At 42.6% G+C, this 25,466-nt stretch overlaps 1 protein-coding gene and 1 long non-coding RNA gene across 7 annotated transcripts in view; one reads left to right on the forward strand and one right to left on the reverse strand.

The window, feature by feature from the left end:
* PMS1 (PMS1 homolog 1, mismatch repair system component) overlaps positions 1 to 25,466 on the forward strand; it is an 89,816-nt gene that overhangs the window by 26,922 nt on the left and 37,428 nt on the right. For 5 of the 6 annotated variants that reach the window (XR_008311529.1, XM_053273064.1, XM_053273082.1 and 2 more), the window contains exons 6-9: positions 19,972 to 20,088; positions 22,328 to 22,450; positions 23,666 to 23,809; positions 24,251 to 25,155. Coding sequence is in view for 5 of the 6 variants with exons in the window: in XM_053273064.1 (XP_053129039.1) it covers positions 19,972 to 20,088; positions 22,328 to 22,450; positions 23,666 to 23,809; positions 24,251 to 25,155 (1,289 nt within the window). In the remaining variant the exon portion in view is untranslated. Of the gene's footprint in view, positions 1 to 19,971; positions 20,089 to 22,009; positions 22,233 to 22,327; positions 22,451 to 23,665; positions 23,810 to 24,250; positions 25,156 to 25,466 lie in introns of those variants that run through there. The other variant, XM_053273106.1, reaches the window with a different exon arrangement.
* The window catches only part of LOC128335189 (uncharacterized), an 82,295-nt gene that overhangs the window by 16,454 nt on the left and 40,375 nt on the right, over positions 1 to 25,466 (reverse strand). The gene's annotated exons all lie outside the window — the stretch shown is intronic.

Here is a 25,466-nt window from a genome sequence, read left to right on the forward strand (position 1 = left end):
ATTTGTAAAAATAGTCATCTTTGTATATGTAAAAAAAGAGCATTTCCATATGGCCTCTTCTCCCCCCCCCATGCATTCGTTTGACCTGATTTTTTTTAGACCCCACTGCCCACTCTCCATGGAGACTGAGAAGAGAATATGTCACTGTTTCTTGAGGCGTAGCAGTGGCTTCTTAGCCTAGTCCAGTGGTGACCAGTCAGTAAAGACAGGAGGGGCTGCCCCCCCCCCCGAAAATAGAAAACAGCTAGCAGCTAATGAAAAACTTAGGCAGCCTCTTCAGAACCAGGCAGCCTGTGGAGAAAGGAACTAAGGTGCAAGAAAAGAGGCGGCCAAGTTGCTGTGAGCTTCCTCCTCCACCCTGCTGCTGCAGCTTCCTCCCTGCTGTGCTGTTGCCCGGAATAGTTTCTAATGAAGGTTGTTCTGCTTTCTCATTGCTCGTGGGTGTATTGAAGCATTGCCACCCAGTAAGACAAAAAAGGGGAAGCTGCCACTAGGGATGTGCATGAACAGCTTGTGCAGGTGGGGGCGGGGTGGGGAGTGGTTCCCTTAAAAAGCAGGTCCTTACCTGCTACGCTGCCGCCCCACCACTTTTCCAGGCATCATGCTCACTCTACCAAAGGCTGTGCATGCGGCGGAGGCACTGTTCCCTCCAACCTGCATGCATGGAATACGTTTTCCTTCCATTCCCAGTAGTAGGTTCTGCCTTGACACTGCTCTGTACTGATCCTTATTAAGGTAGTGTTAATGGAGGGAGTATTTCTCGTAAAAGAAAGATAATACTGTACTGTATTGGTTTATTTCGGAAGAAAGATAATGGGCATACCTGTGTGAAACAGGAGAGAGGGAATGTATTCATCAGGGATAGAACATTTATTATTGATTGGATAGTTTATGTGTGAGGGGTGGACACCTGTCTACCAGGAAGTGGCTGAGACCAACTCATCTTACATCAAATACTGAACAGCTGAGAGACAGTAACAACTTTCCCTCTTACAAACATGTTGAATTTGAAGTGCTGACCTAAAGGTGAAATTTTTAGTATCTTATTACCAATTCCTTAAGTCATCCAGTTTCTCATCCATCACACTTTTCAAGTGACAGCATAGCATATATAGCAGAAATGTTATATCAGCTGCTTGTATATAGTATGTTCTTTGTAATACCTGTTGAAATGCTTGTCTTCAGGTCTTACAGGGTATCTTCACACATTACTGGGAATGTGTATATTTGAGTCCCTCAAGTTGTTTTGGAATCCTGTGGAAAGGAGCAGCCTTCCTTTCACCAGTGTCAAACATAATCTAAGGGGCTGGAGAAGCTTGCACGGACCATTGCATTTGCAACTTGCTTTTCCCTGTTCCGAGGAAGTGGCACTGCTGTATACACAGATCTGTCATTTGCTAGACTTCCCTAGTGGACAAAAACAGCTGAGTAAGTGAGGCAGGTAAGGTAAAGTGTGCCATCAAGTTGACTTCGACTCCTGGCACCCACAGAGCCCTGTGGTTTTCTTTGGTAGAATACAGGAGGGGTTTACCATTGCCTCCTCCCGTGCAGTATGAGATGATGCCTTTCAGCATCTTTCTATATTGCTTCTGTCCGATATAGTACCAGCGGGGATTCGAACTGGCAACCTTCTGCTTGTTAGTCAAGCATTTCCCCGCTGCGCCACTTAAGGTGGACCAGCTGCTGTCAAATAGCTAGGTTGCTGTGCTGGCTGGCCATTACAAAAATGGATCAGAGTATTGGTAGCAGAGGCTCCTCCCTCGTGGTATAGGGCAAGGCAAGTGGTAGATAACCCAGTCCATTTAAAGTGTTTCCTATTCTAGACAAAGTTCTTCCACAGGATTCCAGATAAGTGGGGGCAGCTTAAATACACACATTCCCTTAAAAATTAATCCATTCATACCTGCTGCTTGTGCTTAGTTCTTACAAATATTTTATATTAAGAATAATTTTGGAAAAAGGAAAGCAACTATTACAGTATTTTCTAGTGAAAGCCTGACCTTGCAGCTTTATTTTTAAATTCTGTATTGATGTTGCTGATGACTAACTACAAGATGAAAAGGGCGGGTGGCGGGGGGAGATACTTCTAACTTGTAAAGCAAGTGCTCTGCTAGAAATCATGTTAATACTGCCATTTTTAGTGTTCAGTTGAGGAACATAGGAATCTGCCTTATACGAAGTCAAATCATTGATCAGGTAGCTACAATTGAGCGGTTAGATTTAAAGAACCCAGGGGGGGGGCACTGGGGAGAGGGGCAAACACAGGCCCCCTGTCCCCTAGCTGTGCCCTTGCCATTGAACCATCTAGTTCAATATTGTCTACACTGACTAGCAGCAGTTCTCTAAGGTTCCATGCAAGAGTCTTTCCCAGCCCTATGTGGAGATACCAGGGATTGAACCTTGGGCCTTCTGCATGCAAAGCAGATGCTCTACCACTGAGCTATAGCTCTATCCCCATGAGCCCATTTGTTTGCGCTATATTTATTCTTGACTTTCTGAAAACACTCCTTTAAAGTAATTCCAGAAGGATAGCTGACTCTTACAGCAAACGCAGGACACTGTATCCCAAACCTTTCTTGGAGCACTGTTTCATTGTTTGTTTATTCGATTTATATACCGGAGCTTGTTGAAAGCTCCTTCCGCTTGTGGGCGACTTCCACTTATGCAAAGCTCCTTCTGCAAGCAGAAAGTGTCCCTTGTGTAAGTGCAGCTCTCCTTCTGTGAGTGGCAAGAGCTTCTGAGGAGAAAGCAGCGCTCTGCCAAAGGTTGGGATACAATCCACGTGTGGCATCTTAAAGATTATCATATTGGTGGTATAAGGTTTTGTGGACTAGAGGCCACTTCATCAGGTGCATAAAGTATTGTTTTAGGATTTTAAACATGGTTTAAAAGAAGAGTCAAGGTGCTTACAAACTGTCATACATCAAAAAGCATGAAGATTGTAAATTAACTGTCTTAAATTTCACATTACTTACTATATGTAAGTAGTAAACACACTCTCTAGTCCTGCATATTGTGCTTGCTTACAGTCCTCACACTTGCACTTGATTGTTCAACCCCAATCCTTTTCCTTTGCAAACTGGGCAACCCTAAAGCTTGGGACATATTGGGCAGTGGCCACCTAGCTGCATAATGACCTTCTGTTTTTTAGGGCGGAAATGGAAAGAAGTGTAAAGGCGCAGTAGTTGGGATGCACAGGGTGGAAGTGGCTTTAATAGCCTTTACACTCCCATCTCTCTGCCCATCTAGTTTGTCGACACATTTTGTTTCTGTCTGTAGAAATGGAGGCCAGTCCGCTTGGGTTTCCTTAGTACAACATCTACACATACCTACATATATGTGATGTGAGAAGGATAAGCTTATTGGAAAGAGTGCCCCAGCAGAGAGAGCCCAAATGAGATGGGCTAATTGCTAGTGTTGGCTAATTGCTTGGAAGCTGCCCTCAACCTGAAGCTGTCTAGACTGGTGGGTGCAAGGGGTGGGAAGGCTGTTCTTATGATAAATCAGGTGGCGAGGAATGAGAATGCAATAGCTACTAGTTTTGTATTGCTGTGGTTTATTACGTGATATTAAACTTGGTTTATAACTTCCTGAGTTAATCCACTTGTGATTTAATGAAATGTGTTTAAATGGATACATTTAATTGAATTGTTACAGCAAATAACCTGCTCTTGGTTAACTAGTCTGATTAAAATGTATTCTTTACAGCCTAATAACTTTATCAATATACAATGGATTTTCACCAAAGCAGGTGAAGAACCGACTCCTGCAATATCCTTGAATTTTTTAACAGATCTAAACCAGCAAAAGGAGAAACTGGAGGCACTGAGTGGGCACAAATCTGGCCACAGAAGAGTGAAGTGAAATATTTAAACTTCTATAACTCGGCTATTCTTCAGGGGATATTATTAAATTTAGCCAGATTATATTCCTTACCTGGTAGATGCTCTGTGCCAAATGTTATACTCATTGGTTTGATACTGTAATGAATAGGATGTCCAGGCTATATAATGGTGGAACACAGAAAAACTTGACACACTTGCTGTACATCTGCTTTTAGGCTGTATAATTCTGAGCTGGTAGATACACACATCCACACATTGGTACAAGAAAACATTGTACCCAGTAGGACCAAAAGGCCATGAAATTGAAGAGGTACAGTTTGTGACATCTATGCAAGGCTCAAATGTATGAGCTTATCTTGTACGCACAGCTTTGTATAGAATTATCACAGTCTGTACCTCTTGTATTTCATGGTCTTTTGGCCCCAGTTTACACACATGGATACTGAGATCAGAATTTTTTGTTCTCAATATCCATCTGTGTATATCTGCCAAGGGAGAATACATTTCATGCATCTGATGAAGCGGGCTCTAGTCCATTAAAGCTTATGCCACAATAAACAATAAGACTATTTGTCTTCAGAGTGCCATGAGACAATTTTTCTTCTAAAATAAGAAATATTGACTTTTTTGTTAAATTAAAGTGAATTTATGTTTGTAGAAACGACTCTATTGCTGACCCAGTGGAACAAAGGAGTCTTACTTCCTATTCTACATAGATCTATTAAGATGTATGTTGTTTTGTTATACTTTGCAAGAGATGAGGGCTAGCCATGTGGAGTCTTGGTACTCTGACATTGCATCTTGATAGACTCTAGATTTTTGGCAGCCTGTTTTAGTAGCTAACTCTGCCAAAGGCTTCTCTATCACCTGCTTCCCCAGAATACCTCCCCTTTTGAGAGGAAGGGTTTATATGAGCAAGGAGAAATCTGAGCACGACAGTGTTGACACTCTGCTCTTGGTACTGACAGTGGGGAAAATCTGACAGAAAATAGATTATTCTCAAGACAGGTACACAGTATTGCAGGGCAGATACAAGGAGCAGATGATGCCCTGAGAGTGTCTGTCAGGAATAAAACATTCCTGACAGAGCCAGTGTGATGTAGTGGTTAGAGTGCTGGACTAGGACTGGGGAGACCCGAGTTCAAATCGCCATTCAGCCATGTTACTTGCTGGGTGATTCAGCCAGTTGCTTCTCTCTCAGCCTAACCTACTTCACAGGGTTGTTGTGAGGAGAAACTTAAGTATGTAGTACACTGCTCTGGCCTCCTTGGCGGAAGAGTGGGATATAAAATGTAATAAAATAAATAAAAATAAAATAAATAAAACATGAATTACTTGAAGATTGGTTTCCTATAGAGTGGTGGATTGAAATGTATAATTGAGCAGAGATGTATAATTGAGCACTATTTCAAAAGCAACTTTTTTAAAAAAGCAATCACTGCTAATTTCTAGTGCATTGAATTCCTCATTTGGAATTTGCAAGTGCTTTGCAATTCTTCTGTGGGACCCGGTAACTCCTGATGATGGTATTATTTTTCATCAGGCATTGGCTTTCAGTACTACACATGGCATCATCTGCTCATAACTTTTTAACAGAACATTCTAAAGTTAGGTCCTTTTAAAACAGGGATGGCCATCTGGCAGCCTGTGAGCCAGATCTGGATTCTGAAGCAATCTACTTTGGGTGCTTCAAGTGGTGGTTTCCTATATACATAAAATGTGTGGAGATAGTGGGGAAACATTGTACGTTGTAGCATATCATTAACAAATTCTTGGATGAGATTTTATTTCACATATGTTAGGTTACAGAATTTAGACATCTTATATAGAAACATTAATAAGTTGTGCTTTCTCTTTCCATTCTTCTGCAGTTTCTGTGGAAGCAGAGATGCATAAGCATAGTATATCTGATACAAGTAGAGCTTTCAGGAATGACATGACATTTACCTAAGGCAGATTTTAGACTTTCCCAGTTGGGAAAAATACTAATCTAGTTTAAGGCATTAACATGTGCTAAATTTAAAACCAATTCTAGTGTTGATACATACTACATTGCCATAAATTATAGATAGTGCAATATTATGTGGCCTATTCAAATTTTAATTATATAAAAATTCAATAGTTTAGATCTTGTAGCATTGTGCAAGTGAAAAACATAATTGCAAGAAATTACGTAGTTTGATACTGAAGAGTTATTGATATATTATTAACCATATTCAGAATATGATTCTGGTGTTTTATCAGCAGCGGCTGGCAGTGGTCCCTCTAATTTTTTTCATCTCTGTGCGGAATGAGTTTTGTTCTAGGCGGCAGTATCAAGGCAGTGTGTGTGCACCTGCATTCAAAATGGGGCCTACCTGATTCAACCTGAGCAAGATCTAAAATGAACTGAGCGGACATACAAAATCTTGTGAGCGTGCGCATGCTTTAGAGGGAGTAGTGGCGGCTGGTGTGAGCGCCCTCCGGGGGGGGGGGGTTGCAAGAGGCACCCTTAACCTTAAATTAGTAGGTGCCTATCTCCTCTCGCCACACCTGAAAGCTGTTTTGAGCAGTGACACTGCGCCCAGCACCTGCTGCAGTGGCGGATTGTCTTCGCCACTCAGCTGGCGGAGGCCATCTGCATGGCCAATTCTCCGCCGCAGCAGATGCTGGTTGGTGTGCTGCTGTGTGAAACAGCTTTCAGGTGCAGCGGGAGGTGAGGTAAGCACCTGGTAATTTAAGGTTAAAGGTGCCTCCTGCCCCCGGGGCACCCACACCAGATGCCGCTGTGTTTTATGCATTTTTAGCAAAAGCCATTGTTGGTTCTGGTTTCTCTCTGTTCTTTTTATTACATGTGCAAAATTGTTTAGAAAGTGTAAAGTATTGTCTGCATTTGCATCTGCTTAAATAACTTAAAAGCGCAGTAATGATCCTAAATGAAATTACCCTAAAACATACCTGTTCTATGCTGCTTGCTGGCTGGCTGGCTGCCACTGCCATTTTCTCCCCCACCCCCACCCCTCCTGTGGCTATCCGGCAGCTCTCCGTACTCTTGCGAGAGCTGCCACACGTGGGATTAGCCACTGGCACAGTGGATAAAAATCAATGATTTTTTAAAAATTTAAATCGGAGTTTTTTTAATTTAAATCAGATTTTAAAAATAAAATGCTTTTTGAGGAAAAACATCTATCTAAAGATAGTTTTCTACTTAAGATACATTATAGTCCAAAGGTTATTAATCATGAAATAAGGATTAGTTTTTAATTATGTAGCATGAGGCTGTATATATGCAATGTTTAGATTTTTTGTAAATGAATTCCATTAATCCATTCACAATGTCATGCTTTTCCAGAGGTTTCTGTAAGATTATTTTGGGCAATTTTTCTATCTAGAAGAGGACCAAAAATGAAACCTTCATCTGGTTGTAAATATTAAAATTATACCAGCAAAAATGAGTCTTTATGTAAAAAAACCACCATGATTTAAATCTAGTCTTACTGACTAGTGATTTAAATGGTGGTTTAAATCGATTTGATTTAAATCAAATCCACCCTGGCCACGCGTATACCTTAGAGAATTATATATAAAAATAGAGAATTATATATAAAAATAATAATACTTTTTATTTGCAGTGCCAACAACTGCTTTTATTTTTTCTTCTATTTTTTTTTTAAACAGTAGCCACAGTGGTGCATATATAGATGGATAGATAAATAGATAGCAGCCCCAAGCTGCACCTCCTTGATGCTTCTGTCTGTGTGGCTGGTGAATTAATTTTCAGTTTTTGTAGGCTGGTGTGTTTTATCTGGTGCCCAGCCTGCCAGGCTACCTCTGTTTCCTCCCCCTCATTTAAAACTTTGAATTGGCGAGTGGGTGCCTACTGAAGACTCCGGAAGGTGAGAGCCTCCCCCCCCCCGCCTTGGTCAAGTTATTAGAACTTAGAATTTGTTAAATAGGGCCTACTTGGGGAAGGGGGATTAGGTGGGTAGTGGCAGGACTGTAGGAGAGGAGGGGTGGGTTTGGGTTAGAGAGGCCACAGTAATTCTCTGCCCTTTGCCTTCCCTTCCCCATTGTTGCCCAGTCCCCTCAAAAAAAAAAAAAAAAAAAAAAAAAAAAAAAAAAGCCCCGCTCCACCCCCAAATAAAGCCGCCTTCTCTATTTGGGGAGATGTAAATTTTCTAGCTTCTTTGTTTGCACTACAGTGCTATAGATGGTGCTGTGTGTGGCACAAAGAGCAAAAATAATCCCCTGCTAACTTGGCAAAAAGGCATCTTTTAACACAGTGATTCTCTTTATTTATCAGGGGGAGAGTAACTGGCCCTATCCACCGCCAGCACAGTACCTCCAGTGACTGTTGCTGGTGTCTGTCTTATGTTTCTTTTAAAATTGTGAGCCCTTTGGGGACAGGGATCCATCTTATTTATTATTTCTCTGTGTAAACCGCTCTGAGCCATTTTGGGGAGGGAAGTATAGAAATTGAATGAATGAGTGAATAAATACATAAATAAACCACATTGATCCCACACTCACTTAAAGCTGCCTCCCCCCGCCCCGCACCAGAGTTAGGTCTTTAAAACCTCAAAGTGTCCAGGAGGGTGCGAGGTAGAGTCAGGCACTGTTCCCTCTAAGGCATGCACATGTGCATGCGCTCACAAGCTTGCTGATGTCTGCTTAGTTAATTTTAGATCCAGCTCAGGTTGAATAAAGAAAGCCCCACTTTGAATGCATGTGTGCACACAGTGCCTTGATACTGCCGCCCAGAACAAAACTCATTCTGCATAGAGATTAAAAAAAAAATTAGAGGGACTACTAGAGCCAGGAGCAGAGCAGATTGCCAGGCAGAAGGAGGGTTGATGCTGCTAGTTGTCATGAGCGATGGAGATAGGGGCCTACTCACCAAGTCATCCACACTGCTGTCACCTATCTAATGGAGCCTGGTCCCGCACCACAGCTGCCTATGGTGGCTGAGGTTGAAATGGGGGAGGGGGCTTCCCTGTCAGGGAAGAAGCTCTTCCTGTAGCAGCAGAGGAGGAGTCGGATACTAGCCTAGCCATGTCCTTCTCAATTTCTGTTGTCAGTGTGACACTTCCCCGACCCTGGCATCTGAGACTGAGCAGGAAGAAATCATTCTGATAGTTACTTGACCTTCTCAGCCCCAAACAGAGGGCAGTGGTAGCGGCCCCCAGAATGAACCAGCAGCCCCAGTACCACCAACACCAAAATGGTACCAGACCAGTTACAACATGGTATGGGACCACTTTGAGCTCTGCCATGATGACCCACACCATGCTGTCTGCATCCACACCATGCTGTCTGCATACTGCTGGCAGTAATAGGCCTGTTCTATCCTCAGTTAGCATCAAGGCACCGCGCCTGTACCCAAGCAGGGGGAGTTGCCTGTGTAGTGGGTGCAGTTGGTGGGCGCCCGGAGCCTCTTCTCATCATCCAGGCCATTGGGGATATGATCGCTTCGGATGAACAGCCATTCTAGGTAGTGGAAAACACCAGCTTTTGCCGGCTGGTTGCTCCCAGCTACAACATCGTACACGCCACCTTTAGCAGGCAGGTGGTGCCCTCCCTGTACCAGTTGAGCAGGGAGGCCACGTTGGGGCTTCTGTGTGCAGCAGTGCCTGATACCAGTGTGCACTTCATTGCGGATCTGTGGACCAGTCCCAGTGGGAGCCATGCTACTTTCCTGTCCTTCACAGTGCACTGGTGAGGCAGGAGAGCGAGGGGACATCTGCTCCTGGTGGCGTGACCAGCCCCTCCCATGCAGCGAAGCATAGATGGACTGTGCTGTATGTGGAGGTGCTGGACACACATGGCAGGTGAGTTGCCGGAGACCATAGATCGCCAGGTGGGGGAATGGCTGTCTAGGCAGCCAAACCTTTGCCAAGGGTTCATGGTCACCCACAAAGCTGACAACATAACTAGGGCAGCCAAGCAGGCTCAGTTTGTGTCCATCTGTTGTATGGCACACACTCTGAACCTGGTCGTGTGGGATGCACTTGGCCCTTCTGGGGCTGTGGCCAGGCAAGACATCCCCGCTGCAGGTGCTGGGTGCCATCTTGCCACTGCCATGGCTGCTCTTATGGATAGGTGCCACAAGATAGCAGCTTTCTTCTTCTGGAGCGAAAAGGGTAGGTGGATGCTCAAGGAGAGGTAGTTTGAGCTGGGCCTAACTGAACACCTGATCTTGCAAGATGTTCTGACCTGGTAGAACTCCATCTTTCTCTTGCTCTGGTGCCTGCAGGACTGAGCACTGGAGTAGTGGATTGGCTCATCACACCCTTGGGTGCATTGGCAGAGCTTGATTTGTTCTGCTTATGTGATTCAAGGACGAAGGGCAAAGCCATCACCCCTGACCAGCTGCCCAGTCGAACCTCCTGGTTGAAGATGTTAGGCAAGCAGAGGAGAGGAAGGTGGAGCGCAACTAGGAGGAGGTTGCTGGAGCGCCTACTGCTATTGTGCAGTCCACCCCTAGCAGCAGCATCACTGCTGCTTCCTGGTCTAGCAGCGTGGTGTCCTTGGCAAGGCCAAGTGAGCTGACAGTTCTGCCTCCAGGTACCATCTGGTGGTTCATGGACATGTTCCTCAGCGCCTTGTCAGGGGTACGGGAGGAGCCCACCGACCCCTGCAGCAGTGCTGAGCAGTGTATGCTGCAGTACCTGCGGGAGCCAGTGACAGGCTAAGAGATGGAGCCAATCCAGTTTTGGGCAACACATTGCCAAGTCTGGCCGGACTTGACGAATGGTTCCTCTTGTGCCTGCCAACCAGCGTCAAGAGTGAGAGGGTATTCTCCATTGTCCATGCTTGGATGCTGAGAGGGTGAAATGGCTGGTCTTCCTGAAGGCCAACCTGCCCCTGCTGGGCTATCCCGAGCCGGCCATAGAGAGTGAGTGTCATGTTCACCCCCACCCACTGCAACACCACTGGCAGCTCACCCCACTCTGGCCATCCCCAACCCAGATGTGTGAGTCTGCCCGTTGGTGCTGTAGACACACGCAAACACACCTGCATGCTACTGCCATGGCTGTTGATGAGATATGAACTGGTGCCCTGACCCCTGTGTCAGGCTGTCAGCCGGGGCCCAGGACCAATCTGAGGCCATGGTGTTATCCAGACACAGACAGGCAGGCAGAGATATACACTTACTCTGAAGAAGAAAGAGGAGTTCTTATGGTAAGAGTCTAGAAGCTTTTTTCTTGTCAGACCTTTATCTCAGGCCATGACTGCCCTGCCTTTCTCTCTCTCTGTGGCAGGTAGGATGGTGGAAGGTTTTATTTTGTGGTTTTCTCAGCACTGAGTAATAGTATGCTTGCTGCTATAACTATTTTATGGCTTAACAGATTGCACAAACCATCGCACAATACTCTTAATTTCAAATGCTAGCAAAATAATGCTCAGGATCATCCTATGTGGAAAGGGAAATGCCGAATGCTCAAGCTGGTTGTCTCCATTACGACAGCAATGAATGCACCACTGAGAAACCTTAAAGGCCAAGTTGAAGACAGATCATCCTGGAGGAAATCTATGTATGTGGTCGCTAGGAGTCGACACTGACTTGATGGCACTTAATCAATCAATTAATCAATAACTAACTGGTTTTATTGGATCTTAAGTTGACAAAAGCAGAACTTGTGTGGGTGCCTGCCTGTCTGCCTGGAGTTGTGGTTTGATTGGTTTGTGAGATGGTGTTGTGGCAAGAAATGGACAGTGGCAGCTCTCCATGTAATGATGATTGCTGTGATGAACTCCATGTCTGGCCTTGAGACTAATGTGTGCTTCTCTTGCTGCTCTGGTGTGCTCTACAATCTTCATTGCAAGATGTACTCAGTCAAAATGTGGCTGAAGACGTTCTAGTTGAGCTTATAGCTATGCTTGTGTTGCTGTTAAGGGTATTACTATGGCAGCTGTTGCAATGCTGAAGTAAGGAATCATAGTTGTGAGAGAGCAACTTGTGCCAATGATATTACTGCAGTGCAGGCATTGTGGCCGGCAGTGGATTCTGGGTCAGTGATTCTTTTTTGGCCATTTTTGGACTGTGTGTTTGGCAAACTCTAGGGTTCTGTGTTGGGAGGTACTGTGTCCTTTTCTGCAGTGTTTTTCAAGGCAGGGTTGCAAAATGTGTGCACTCTGCTTGTTTTGGCCATAGGGAACAATGGGGAACTCAGAAAAAAAAAAATCACACCATTGTTCCCCATGGGTAGGTCTGAGGGACACCACAGTGGGTTTGGTGGTACAGCATGATGGGTGCTACATACCACTCTACCCACAAAGGAAAATAGGCAAGTGCATGACCTAACCTCCCCCACCCCAAGCAAACAAACAAACCATAGGATCCTGTGGGTTTTTGGGGGAAAGGTTAAAAAAAAGATTAAAAATCACCTGCTTGCCCATTTCTTTTGTGGGTTGGGTGCAGTGGTCTCTCTAATTTTTTTCATTTCTGGGTGGAATAAGTTTTGTTCGGGGCAACAGTATCAAGGCAGTGTGCATGCACATATATTCAGAATGCGGCCTTCCTGATTCAGCCTGAGTGGGATCCAAAATGAACTGAGCAGACATCCAAAAACTTTTGAGTGCACGCATGTGCACATGCCTTAGAGGGAACAGTGGTTGGGTGGTGGGTAGCACCTATCATGCCCTACCACCCAACCCACTTTGGTGTCCCTAGGACCTACCCATGGGGAACAATGGGATTATTCAAGTTCCCTATGGTTAAATCACTCAATTTTTTTGAGTTTATTTGTTGAAACAGCCGGCAGTGACCAGCCATTTCCATGAATCAATTTGAGTATTTGTGATTTGATTAAAGCTTGAATTGAATTGCAAAAACCAATTCATGCACACCTCTAGTTTTACACTGCCCTGCTGTAACTTCACTGTGTGTGGATTAAGACAAAATTCTTCAAGGAGAACCCTAAGAAAGTGGCATCTTTCTAACAGGTCTAGCAGGCATTTGTTCTGGTGGCTCATGGGCTGACTCCCTATCTTCCCACATGGAAGAGAATAGAACTGGGGAAAATAGACATTAGGACTTTGTAGTCTTTCGATTCATGCAGTAGTCTTCAATGAAACGGAGAGGAGGAAAGTTATTTTTGGCCAGCTCTGACAAAACCTAAGATGGTCTGTATGTAATAATATATTTTGATGGGGTACTTTTGCAGTGTCATCATACTGCCTAGGGTCAGATTCTTTCTTGGCTCATTGCAGGCCCCTGGTTTATGTGACCTAGAAAATACATGGGGGTGTGTGAGTGTATTTTTAGCACAATTTCAGAGTATAATCAAGGTTATAAATCAGGCAATGCAGGAAACCTTCTGGGAAATCAAGTCACTTTCAAAAGTAAAGAAATGTAAAAGTAGCATGACTTAGTTTAGTTGATTGGATTGCAAAAGCAGTTTAGAACTCTGAAGTGCTCCCCTCCCCCCTTTAATCCCAGTTCCTTGGGGGAAATTAATACATGCTTCCAATGATTCGGTGTATCTGCTTTTACAAACTTTGCATTTAGTGAGTTCTCATGTTCCAGAGCTCTCTTAAAACTGTTTTACTGAAGTGGTATTTTAGCAGTTATGTATATCAACCATTCAGCAAGTCAGGCAGTGTAATAACATCCTTGCATTAATCAGCAACTAAGATTTATATCTGTGGCGTCACGCTGATAGAAGCTAAAATAAGCACCATGATGTTTATATCAGTTGTGTCAAAAGCATCTCAGCCTAGATGTAATCATTTGGTTTAAATATTGGCATTTCCACATCCTGATCAATAACACTGTTTGTGCCAGGGTACTTGGATTTCAACTGAGTAGTCCTTATCCTTGGGGTAATTTCTAGGTAGCATTACATTAAATTCTTAGTTGAAATTAAATGTAAGCTGCTATTTTTAAAATCGTATTAAGACAACATTACAAAGTCAGTCATTCCTATAGAAAAACCACTCTTTACCCCACTGTAGGTGTTTGTGCCTCTCCCAAAACGCCACTCCTAAGGATTGTGGGACCTTTGGAAACAGAATAGTACATGGTGCAGAGGGTTCTAGGGATGGGAGGAGGCACCTTGTGCAAGTGGAGCTGCTCACATCTTCCTATTCCTAGGGGTGGAAAAAATCTTTTGTTGGGGGGGAAATCCCTGGTGGTCTTGAGTGGTTTTTGAGGGGGATGTAATAGGGAGGAGGGGATGGAACATCCCCCTTCCTCAAGCATCCTTATGCTTGGGCTTGTTTGGATGCAACCCAGTGCTTCTCTTGAATGTGGATGTGACTTTTCACACAACCTTTTGTATAGCAACAGATGATATCTGTGCTTGTATGGGTGGTCCTAATGGCAATAAGCATCTTTTGTGCATGAGCATCTCCAGATTGGGGTTACATTCTTTTCTTCTCTCCACAGCAACACATTAATTGAAATATAGACTACTTAAGTTTAATTAAGCTTAGTTGAACTTCAATTAGTTTATATAAAGCCACTCAACTTTTGAATACAGTTCCTTAAAACATGTTTGTTATAACCTCTGCTGAAACAAGGACAAGATGATACTGAGGCATATGCATCTTCATTTTATCTAGATTAAGTTACTTGGCAGTTTATTAAAAAAAAGTTTCAGAGTTAAGCAATAAACTCCTCTATTCAGATAAGAGATCTAATATAGAGAACTGAGCATTTCACACAGACTAAAGCAGATATAGTTGAAGACTTCTGTTCTTACTGATCACTAGCAGAGTGAGCTTTGGCACCTATATTACAGACTTATGAGCTGCTTACATCATTACTTCACTTTTGTATTTTTTTTAAAGTGATTTAATGTGGACTTAACATGTATTCTATCTGTACCAGCCTCTGCATGAGGTGTGAGTCAATATCTCATTGCAATACTTTGTAGGGATGTGCATGAAATGCTTCATGCACATCCCAGGGGGTGGGGAGCGGTACCTATAAAATGAGGCAGGCAGGTCCTACCAGATGGCGTGCGGTGTGTGTGTGGGGGTTACCTTCAAGGATCAGGGAGGGTGCGTGGGGTGGCAGTTTACCTCGCTGTCCAGTCAGCGTTAAACTGGAAGTGCCTGACATGTGTGCACGCACATTGGGCACTTCCGGTTTGACACTGTCTGGAGTGGCAAGGAGGTACGCTGCCACCCCGCGCCAACTTCTTAAAGACAGTGCTGGAGGGGGAGTCACGGCACTGGGGAAGCACCCGCCCCCATCCCTAAAGATACCCACCCCACCCCCCCGGCGCCAAACTGGCTGAACAGCCGGACTTTCGAACTGGTTTGGCGGTCTGCAAAAGGACCACCGAACCAGTTTGTGCACATCACTACCTCCCATGAGCTGCCCACGCCACCCATCGTGGTGCTGTTGTGCTTTAAAGCTAACTTGGTTAAAAGTTTGTCCTCTTTAAAACGCTGCACCAATGGGATGGGATGCTGCTCCCAGCAGCCCTCAGTCCGTGTGAGCACGCAAATTACACCGAGGCATGTGCCAACTCTATTTGCATGGTCAGCATGGTGTTGCTGACCACGCAAATGGCAGCGCATGTGACAGCACCATTTGTGTGCTGACGCTGTGCAAGGGCTTCTGGGAGCAGCAGCAACCCATTGGGTGGTGTGGTGTTTTAAAGAGGACAGCAGCACGGCTGCTGCTTTTAAGTTACTTTTTAAGCACAACAGCGCGGCAATGGGGTGTTGGAGGCGGCGTCAGCTCACAGGAGGAGCAGGTAAGACCAGCTTGCCTCCTTTTAAAGGTATCCCTTGCCTTGCCCCGCAACGAAACATTTTGGCTGCAGGAGTCTGGATCGTTTCAGTGGTTCTCCAAAGAGGTGCCGAAATGATTTGGGCATATCCCTAGTACCTTGAAATATTTGCATGCCAACATCTTGTTTAATACAAAGACTTGACTTTTTATGGTTATTACTTGTGGATGTACTTGCCTTTGCCCTCCCTTCATTGCCTTTGGCCTCCACTCCTCACCCCCCTGTTCATGTTTACTTCATTTTTCAAATGCTGATAAACAGGCTCTCATTGGGGCATGTTCATCATCTGATTCTTTTCTCTCTCTCTTCTCAAGACTGTTCATTGCACTAGTGCAATTTATGAATCAAGAACCAATATTGGATTTTGAAGGCTGATTCAATTTTACATTTGCAGAACTCTCAGCTGTTAAAAGTATCGCCTAAATGCTTGATCTAGAAGGAAGACAGATATGCACATCATGGCCATTCTCCTTGAGCATGTTGGAGCCCAGTTGCTCCAACATAATTCAATTTATGTGTACAAAATAATACAGTATGATAAATATGGACCACAGTTGACTGTGCCAGATACTCACAAGAGTGGCAGTTTGTCAAACTGGCTAAAACATTTATTGTCACCGCTCTTGTGATTTCAGCTTCTGAAATTCCATCTTTATTATTAGATTTGGAACATTTATTAAACGTACCTAAGCCTTTGATCTAACTCTTTCAGAATCTTAAAGACGTTGATAAGATTGATATTGATTATATCCGAGATCTTTGGAATATTGATCTTGAATACCCTATTTTATTAAATCAATGGCGGGCCACATTGAAATGTGCCTTTTTAGATCTTAAAATGCAACTAATACAACAGAAACATTTATTCCGTGTCTATTGGACACCTTGGAGAGTGTTTAATAAGGACTGGTTGCAGACTGCTTTGTGTTGGAGGTGTAATTTGTATGAGGGTACACTTACACATGTGGTTTGGTCCTGTCCGGTTATCAGACCATTTTGATCTGAAATTCATAAGGTGTCAATATGACATTGCAGTAAACTTTGTTTGTTAAAGACGTTCATGTTGTTTTGGGGTATTTCCCCAGCACATGGAATTTAGCACTACATCAAGAACTGTAGATTCTCTGTGCTTTGGGGGTTGCCACCAGGGTTATAATACAACACTGGAAGGAAAAATTTACTCCTGAATTACAACTTTGGATTGCTGATATGTATTCTTTGTCTGTATTTGAACTGGGTTTTTTTCATTACCAAGGTAAAGAATAATAATTCTTAGCTATTTGGTCGAATTTCAATGAACTGTTTATGCTTTGACATTAGTCAAATATCCTTGAAGAAGGTGTTTTCTGGTTTTTGTTTTAATCCCTTTTCTGTCTCTCTACTTCTCTGGTTTTGATTGTATCCTATCATGTTAAGCTGTGTTAAGGGATTCCCCTCTCCCTTTCGTTATTTTTATATGTATTATTATCATCTTTGATAAGAAAGATGATATAAGAAATTATTGAGAAATAAGAAATTACAGGCCAAGAAAGCGGAATGGGCTGACTTGATCGGCACCTCCAAACTTAAGAATCAGGCTAAATTTTGGCATTTGGTCTCGCGCCCTATAGCAAGGGTTCCTTCTGCTTTCAATTTAATTATCTCAGCCGTGATATGGGAACGCCATTTTCTGGCACTATATAAAAAGGAGGGTCACTCTACAGTTATTCTGGATGATAGTGTTGATCATCTACTAGGTTGGAGTCCGGTTTCCGTTTCTGAAATTGAGAGCTTAGTTAAGAAAATGCAAGGTGGGCAAGGTCCCAGGGTCGGACTACATTACAATTGAAATTATACGTAACAATATGGAACGGTTGGCCCCTCTATTAGTCTCATTATTTACCTTTATTGACTCGACCACCAAAATTCCTGAAGATTGGGGCACTGCAATAATTATCCCAATTTATAAAAAAGGGACTAGAGATGATCCCAGCAATTATCGGCTGATTAGTTTGCTCAGTGTCATCAGCAAATTGTATGCCAGACACCTCCTGGGAAAATTGCATGAGTGGTTTGATTCTGATGACATTCGTTCGGCTGAACAGGCGGGCTTTCGTGAGGGATGTTCCACCATCCAGCAAGTGTTTACTTTACAGCATCTAGTTGAAAAATATTCCTTTAGGCCCAAGTCTTCCCTGTTTGCTGCATTTATAGATTTTAAAGGAGCTTTTGATTCAATCTCGAGGGATAGATTGTGGGCTAAGCTAAAGGAGTCAACTATTGAGTCGCGTTTATTGCTACTAATACATAATCTCCACGTCAATACCCGCCTTAGAGCGCACTGCAGTGAAAAAGGACATCTCTCTGCAGAAATACCTATGCATAGAGGAGTGAGGCAAGGTTGTATTTTAGCCCCATCTCTATTTAATTTCTATATTAACTCTTTAGTCTCCCACCTGAATGATCCAGCCCTTCACCCTCCTAAATTGGCGAGTTGACATATCCTGATACTACTCTACGCAGATGACATAGTGCTACTTTCACAAACTAAAAATAGGGCTAAGGCATGCCCTTACATCTCTGAGTTCTTACTGTGCTAAGGAGGCCTTAGAGATAAACTATTCCAAAACAAAGGTCTTGGTGTTTGCAAAGCGCCCAAATAACTTTAGATGGTCTATAAATGGGCAAAGAATTGAACAGGTGAGGGTGTTCAAATATCTTGGGGTGGCCTTCCACTTTAGTGGGGGTCATAAAGCCCACATTAACACTGTTGCTCATAGCGCACAGCAGCCGGCAAATGCCATTAAGTCTTTTCATTTCTCAAGGAGTGCCCTTTTTGTTCCAGTGGCCATTAAACTCTTTATCGCTAAGGTATACCCTCAAGATTCTCTATGGTGCACAGCTTGGCCCTTATGGCAACTTTACTCCTTTGGAAGTAATCCGGACAAAGTTTCTAAGAGCCATTCTCCAAGTTCCCTGTGCTGTTACTAATGCTGCTCTCCAAAGAGAGGCTGGGGTTACCACGTTAAAGCTGAAAATTTGGCTGTGTATAATCAAATTTTGGTCGAACCTGGTATTTTTTCCTACTGGCCTTGCCCCACTAGTATTAGCTGATAGCTTTACATACAAATGGAAAACAGCGTTAAAAACAAAGCTGCATCATCTTGGTACATCCCAGGAAGAACTTATAGGGCAGGGATTTGATCAGGCTATTCAATTTATCAAACAACGAGCTCAAGATATAGAGCTGCAAGAGGAATCTGCACGCTTGACAAGAGGGCTGTATATAGGCCCTCAAGGTTTTAATCTTAAACCCTCTGATTATTTAGATAACATTCTAGTATCTAAATTTAGGAGAACATTGACCCTGGCCCGCCTCAGTGTACTCCCTACTGCAGTCTTGGAGGGAAAATATAAGCGGGTACCTTGTGTGGCGTGCCTTTGTCCCTGTGGTGCAGGTGAAATAGAAACTACTGCTCATGTAATCCTTTATTGTGAATTTTATAGAGATAGTTGTTCTAAGTTTATTTTACTTTTGCTAAAGAATTGTCCGAGCCACACCGATCTTTTTTACTTGGAGTATCTGCTGTCCAATTTTAAACCTGGGATGACTGTTAATGTGGCCAAATTTTGTTTTATTGTATGTAAGCTTTGTAAAGCCTGCATTACCTAATCGAATATTTTGTAAAATGTAAAGATTAACTGGTCTGTGACCGTAATAAACTTTATCTATCTATCTTTGATTATATTTATATATTGTAATCTTATTGTAATAAAGAAAAGGGGGGGCCAATAAAATAATGAGTCGATGACCACGAGTGAGCAAAACTGGGCTAAGGGAGCTCAGCCTGGTTTTGCTCACTTGTGAGGAACACCAGACTCGTGAGTGAGCCTGGTGGCTCCACAGCAGCAAGCCCACCTAAATACCCTCCCCCTTAAATGAGGTTAATGGAGCGAGCACTCCGTTAACCTCATTTTCACAATTGTGTATCAGCTGTGGCTGCAAGCACCCTCAGGGAGCAGGAATCCCAGGAATACACCACACACTCACAGGGTGCATTCCTGGGGCTCCACGGGGCGCGGCGCTGTGTGGCGGCACTTCCCTTCGTCCAACCCCTGGAGTGTCTGAGCAAGCCACAGCCAGGCCCAGGATCACCAGAGAGAAGCCGTTGCTCATCTGGGTGAGTGATTCACCTGCCTGGGGAGGTGTGATTGATTGTCTGCAGCGAGAGCGGGTCAAGCCCGCTCTCCCCGCAGAACCCCTTTTGGCGCTACACACTGAATGTGTGCAGGGCCTTAATGAATGCATGTGGTGTCTAGGATCAGAATGTTGCACACAATGTATGAGCATGCCATTGTATACAAATTCTTATTGAATGAACCTACATTTAATGTCAAATTTTCATCTTATATTGTTTTAGACAGTTATTTGGCAAAAAACCAGGGTGTCAGATCACAAAATGGCTTTGATGGTAGTAGTGGGAACTGCTGTTATAGGCAACATGGTACCTTTTCAACACCATTGTGAAGATCCTGAGGTAAGTCTATAATCTTCTAGTCCCCATCCCCAAAATTGTTTAATCAACAAAACAGAATTCTGATTTTAAAAATAAAGATATACGTAGGAGTACTTCACTTGTGTTTGTGTATGTGACAGGAATAGTTTAAATTTTACACATTGCCAATGTGTAAAATTTAAACTATTCTTGTCACATACACTGTCATTAATACTTACTATTGAAAGTCCACACTAAGAATTAACAAATGCAATGTTATTTTAGAACTAGTTTACAATCATTCTGAGAGGGTTTTCCCTTCCCCACATGAACAGTCCCTGGGCATATAATCATGGAAATTGCTACAGAGGATATACGTGTCACACACATGCAATTACGTTTGCATCAATGCTCACATGAGGACAAAAAGAAGGTGCTATTTATGAAGTATCCTTAAGTCTACAATCCAAAACATACTTCCTTGGCAGTAAATTCCCTTGAAATCAGTAGGAGTACCTTGCAAGTAATTATAATTTAGAATTGGGGTACTGTTACTCATAAAATAAAAAAAGTTATAAAACAGACAGTTGCTGCTCATATGACAAAACTAGTTACACTGCCCAGAATGTTGGCTGTTTTTCTCTGTGACAGTCACACATAAATAAGTAAAGTGTGCTGTCAAGTCGATTTTGACTCCTGGCACCCACAGAGCCCTGTGGTTTTCTTTGATAGAATACAGGAGGGGTTTACCATTGCCTCCTCCCGCGCAGTATGAGATGATCCCTTTCAGCATGTTCCTATATCGCTGCTGCCTAATATAGTACCAGTGGGGATTCAAACCGGCAAACTTCTGCTTGTTAGTCAAGCATTTCCCCGCTGTGCCACTTAAGGTGACTATGGCAGTCACACATGCACCAGCTCTAATTATGGTTAACACTAGTTGGGTTCTCTTGTAACTCTAGATTGCAAATCCATTTCAAACCATGGTTTTAAACTCTGGTTTATGAGGCAATCCTAGCATTAGGATCAATAGAACACTAAACAATGGTAAGTGCTAATAAGGAAGAGGAGGGGGGATTCTCCCCTAAAGAGGGGAGGAGGAAAAGGGAGAGAGTGCATGTCCCAGAGGCTAGCTCTTAGTTCACAAACCATAGTTTTCAGGGAGCCAGTACTACTACAACAACAAATATTTATATACCGCTCTTCAACCAAAGTTCTCAAAGCAGTTTACATAGATATGAAATACAGCAGTTTAATCAGTCCAGCAGCTCCAAGGCCATAAAGCCAAGTTAGCCTGTAAAATTCAGCATGCCAAAGACCTGAGAAATTTACTAAAACTATAACTCAGCGAGGGAGCTCTCTGAAAAGGTTACTTGACCAGTCACCATCTTGGCCCCCCAGTCACATAGATATAAATAAATAAATAAGATGGCACCTTATCACCAAAGGGCTCACAATCTAAAAAATATTAGTGTGTAGACCTAATGTAGACTTCAGTGGCTCCACTTTGGAGGCTTGATATTTTGGAATAATCAATCTTTAAAGGAACTTCTGACTTCCATTCATCTTTTGACATTCTGTTATAATAACATCTCGCTTTATCATATTTGTGTAAAATTTAAAAAAAATAAGATGGGGAAAGTGTGAAGGTTTGTGCTGTGTGATTTTAATTTTTGTTGAAGTGAGGTAGATGTATATTTTGATAGGTCTTCCTTGAAGGAGTTCAAAGTGATGTTTTAATCTGATAACCACCTGTGGAATTAAGTTTGGATAAGTAATAGTGATGTCAATGGCTGACATCCATCATAACCTTAGGAGGGTGGAGCAGGAGCTGCACCCTCTCAGAGAGGCTTTTTCAGAGCTCAGCCAGTATGTTGCTGGGCAGCAGAGTGCATATGTAGGGGGAGTGGGGAATGTTTGTCACTGCTCTCCCCTCCCTTCAAAAATACTTTTTGGTTTCTAGGAATACGTCTCTGAAGATTGTGCATTCGGGCACGTGATCTGATGCTGAGCTTTTTGTGAAGGTGTACCTCCTGCTCTGCCCTTTTAGCACTGTGTTGGATGTCAGCCACTGATTTTTGTACTGAGTAGGCTTTGAACTTGGATTTTCCACATCTGAACCCTCTCATTCTTATTGATTGTAAGCTGTCATTATTTTATTAAGAAAAATGTTTTAAATAAATATAATTAAAATCCACAGTCATATCTAATTTGACCTTTCTTCTTGTGTCAACGGCTTTTAATTACCATATTATTAAAAAAAAAATCATCACAATTCTAGGTATTTCTTAGTGGCTTCCTTCCAAAGCCCGATTCAGACAACTGTTTAACAAGTCATTCAAGTTCAGAAAGGAGCTTCATCTTCGTAAACAATCGACCAGTGTACCAGAAAGAAATTCTCAAGGTATTGCCACCTAAACCATTCTTCAGTGGATTGTAAAAAAATTTGGGGATCCAGAAAGCTTCAAGAGGTGTACCCAAGGGCTACCTCGCATCCAGTCTGATTTTAAACTTTGTATAGTACATAGCAGGCTATATCACAACTTGTTCCTGATGCAGCTTTCTGATTCACACTATATCAAGTAGAGGTAGCAAGTGCAATTCTCTTTTAGGTAATGGGACTAATTGCATGGCTCTTTAGATCCAGGCTATTAATTTTTCTCTTTGAGGTATTGTAAAATGGTGAGAGCTCGCTATTTCAAAATAGCAACATTTCAAAGGATAACTTGTTCTCCTAGATTAGTAATGGGCAATTAATTGCTACATTATTTACCTCTTTGATAAGCTTAGAGTGTGCCAAGGCAATGGTATGTTTGGCGCATCTGCTTGACTGGTATATCTATTTTTAATGTTTAATACAAGTCAACAATTATTGGTGAAATACTGCTGTTTTACAGTTTTGTTTCACCTCATCTGCAACAAGGTTCTTCTACAAAATTTCTACAACTCTATTAATTACAAAGAAGATTGACATTAGGGATGAGCATGAGCCTGTTCTGTGCTTCCTTTTTCAAGCGCCAGACCAGCTTGAATGCTGTCGTTTGAGCTGGCTCAACTGGCAGGGAGGGGTACCTTTAAGGTGCAGGTGAGGAGGTCCTTACCTGCTCGCCCCTGCCTCGCTGCTTTCCCCCTACCAGCACTCATTTTAGAAACAGCCGCATGGGGCTGCAGCGCTGCCTCAGTGCTAGTCACTTGTGTGGTTAGCATTGTGTTGTTGAACAGGCAAATGGCTGGTGTGCATGCACCCCAGCCCTGTGCGTGCCATTACCACGTGGGGTTGCAGGAAGCGCTGCAGCCCCGCACGGATGTTTCTAAAATGAGCCCTGGCGGGGGGGAGGTGGCGGGGTGAGGGTGGTGAGCAGGTTAGGAGCTCCTTACCTGAATCTTTAAGGTACCCCACCCCAGAAGGGATTGCACCAACAGCTTGTGCACATCCCTAATTGACATCTTCCTATTAAGAGGATGATCCCCGATCCCTGCAAGACACGTTTGAATTATTCTTGCTGTGAATGCACTGCTGTATAGAAGATAAGTAAAATCTGATTTTAATCCTGTACTGTATTTATTCCAAACTGGAGGGTGGCTTTTCAACCCTGCTCTTTTTGGTATCTGTTTTTAGCTGGCCCAGAAGTACTACAGCATGAAGTCACAAAAGGATTCTAATCGTTTATATCCCATTTTTTTAATCAACATTACTATTCCTCCATCCACTGTGGATGTCAATTTAACACCAGATAAATCTCAAGTATTGCTGCATAATAAGGTACAGTGTTGAGCTATATATATATATATATAAAACTTGCACTATTGAATAATGCATATTTTACATAATGATGAATCTAAAAAGTTACTACCTGACATCCAGACCAACATGTATGGTGTCAAATACTGGGATAAAACACTGCAGTCCAAAGATACATATTTGTGGGAGACACAGTGGACTGCAGAGGGAAGGAGAGATCAGTGAAAATTGTCCCTCCCCATTGCATGAGTGTAACTTTTTCAGCATGCACAGTGTTAATCTAAATGTCAGCCGCTGGATTTTTTAAATAATAGTTCCTGCTGCTGTTTTTGGCATGGTTTAGCGGTTTAGCTTTCAAAATGAGCAAAACCTGTTCCAGTTCCATTTGGTTTTTTAAGTTGACATAATTATGCTACAACTAACAAGCATTATTTATCAAAATACTTCTGGGTTTTCTTTTAGGATTCTGTCTGTTCTGCTATGGAAGATGTCTTAATATCGATATATGGGCCTCTAGCTGAGGCCATTTCTTGTGAAACTGATACAACAGATGCTACCTCAAAAGATACCGTTACCAATGAAACTGCACAAACAGATGGGCCCATTAATGAAACTGAATCTTGTGGAAACACAGATCTGTCTCCATATACTTCATTGTTTTCTTTTAGTAATGATGTGCAAAATGGTGAAACAGGGAAAAAAACAGATGTCTGTTTGAAGAATCAAACATTTTATAATGCGTCTCCTCATTATATCCCTACCAAAGAAATATCAGGCAATGAGACATCCAGGTCTGAGAGATTTCAGGACAGGTCACTAAACAATTTACAATGCAAGGACCAACAGAATAAGTGCAAGGTAATATTTAATCTAGATGACAATACTTCAGTGGACACTCATTCTAAAAATGGCATTGAGGTTGATTTGAGAAATGACTGTGTGCAGGAAAAAACACAGAGAGACACAGTCCCAAAAGATTGTTCTGAAGTACCTGCTGATAAATGGAGCCTGGGGAATGCATTTAAAAATTCTAGAGGAGAAAACCTGGAACCTGTTCAGATTTTAATTCCTAACATGGGAGAAGCAAGAGTTCAGAAGAAAAATGATGGTGATAATCATTTACAACTTCAACAGGAAAATAATCAAAGTATTAAAAAATCAAATGTGGTAAATGATAAACAGGGACAGATTACAGCCTATGATTTAATTAGAAGTCAGATAATAAGGAAACCCATGTCAGCATTTTCCCTTTTTACTCAAGACCATCGGCCTAGGTTGTTGACTGAAAATACCAAAGCAAGCACAGAAGAACTAATGATGAAAATGGAAGAAATGTGGAACGCACTGAATGAAGAAGAGAAAAAGAAGTAAGTTTGCAGACCTCACATCTGTTCACTAAGACTGGACAGTAGATTCCATCCTGTGTGATTCATTATGTTCAAAAATAAGTTGTATCCCAATTAATTTCAAAAACAGAATGGAAAATGCTTTTGGCTTGATTGTTGTAACATGTTGCATACATATTTTAGTATTAATTAACTACTGCTTGCTGATTTATAAAGCTTGATATTGCTGTATTTTTTCCTCTCAGTTTTTTGGGGTTAAATGTGTTTGTCATCAGCATTAGATTTCATGCTTCCAGCACATACATATTTTTTGTACATGGATACTTTCCTTT

This window comes from Hemicordylus capensis, chromosome 1, assembly GCF_027244095.1.
Source record: "Hemicordylus capensis ecotype Gifberg chromosome 1, rHemCap1.1.pri, whole genome shotgun sequence".
In the NCBI taxonomy this organism is placed as follows: Eukaryota; Metazoa; Chordata; class Lepidosauria; order Squamata; family Cordylidae; genus Hemicordylus; species Hemicordylus capensis.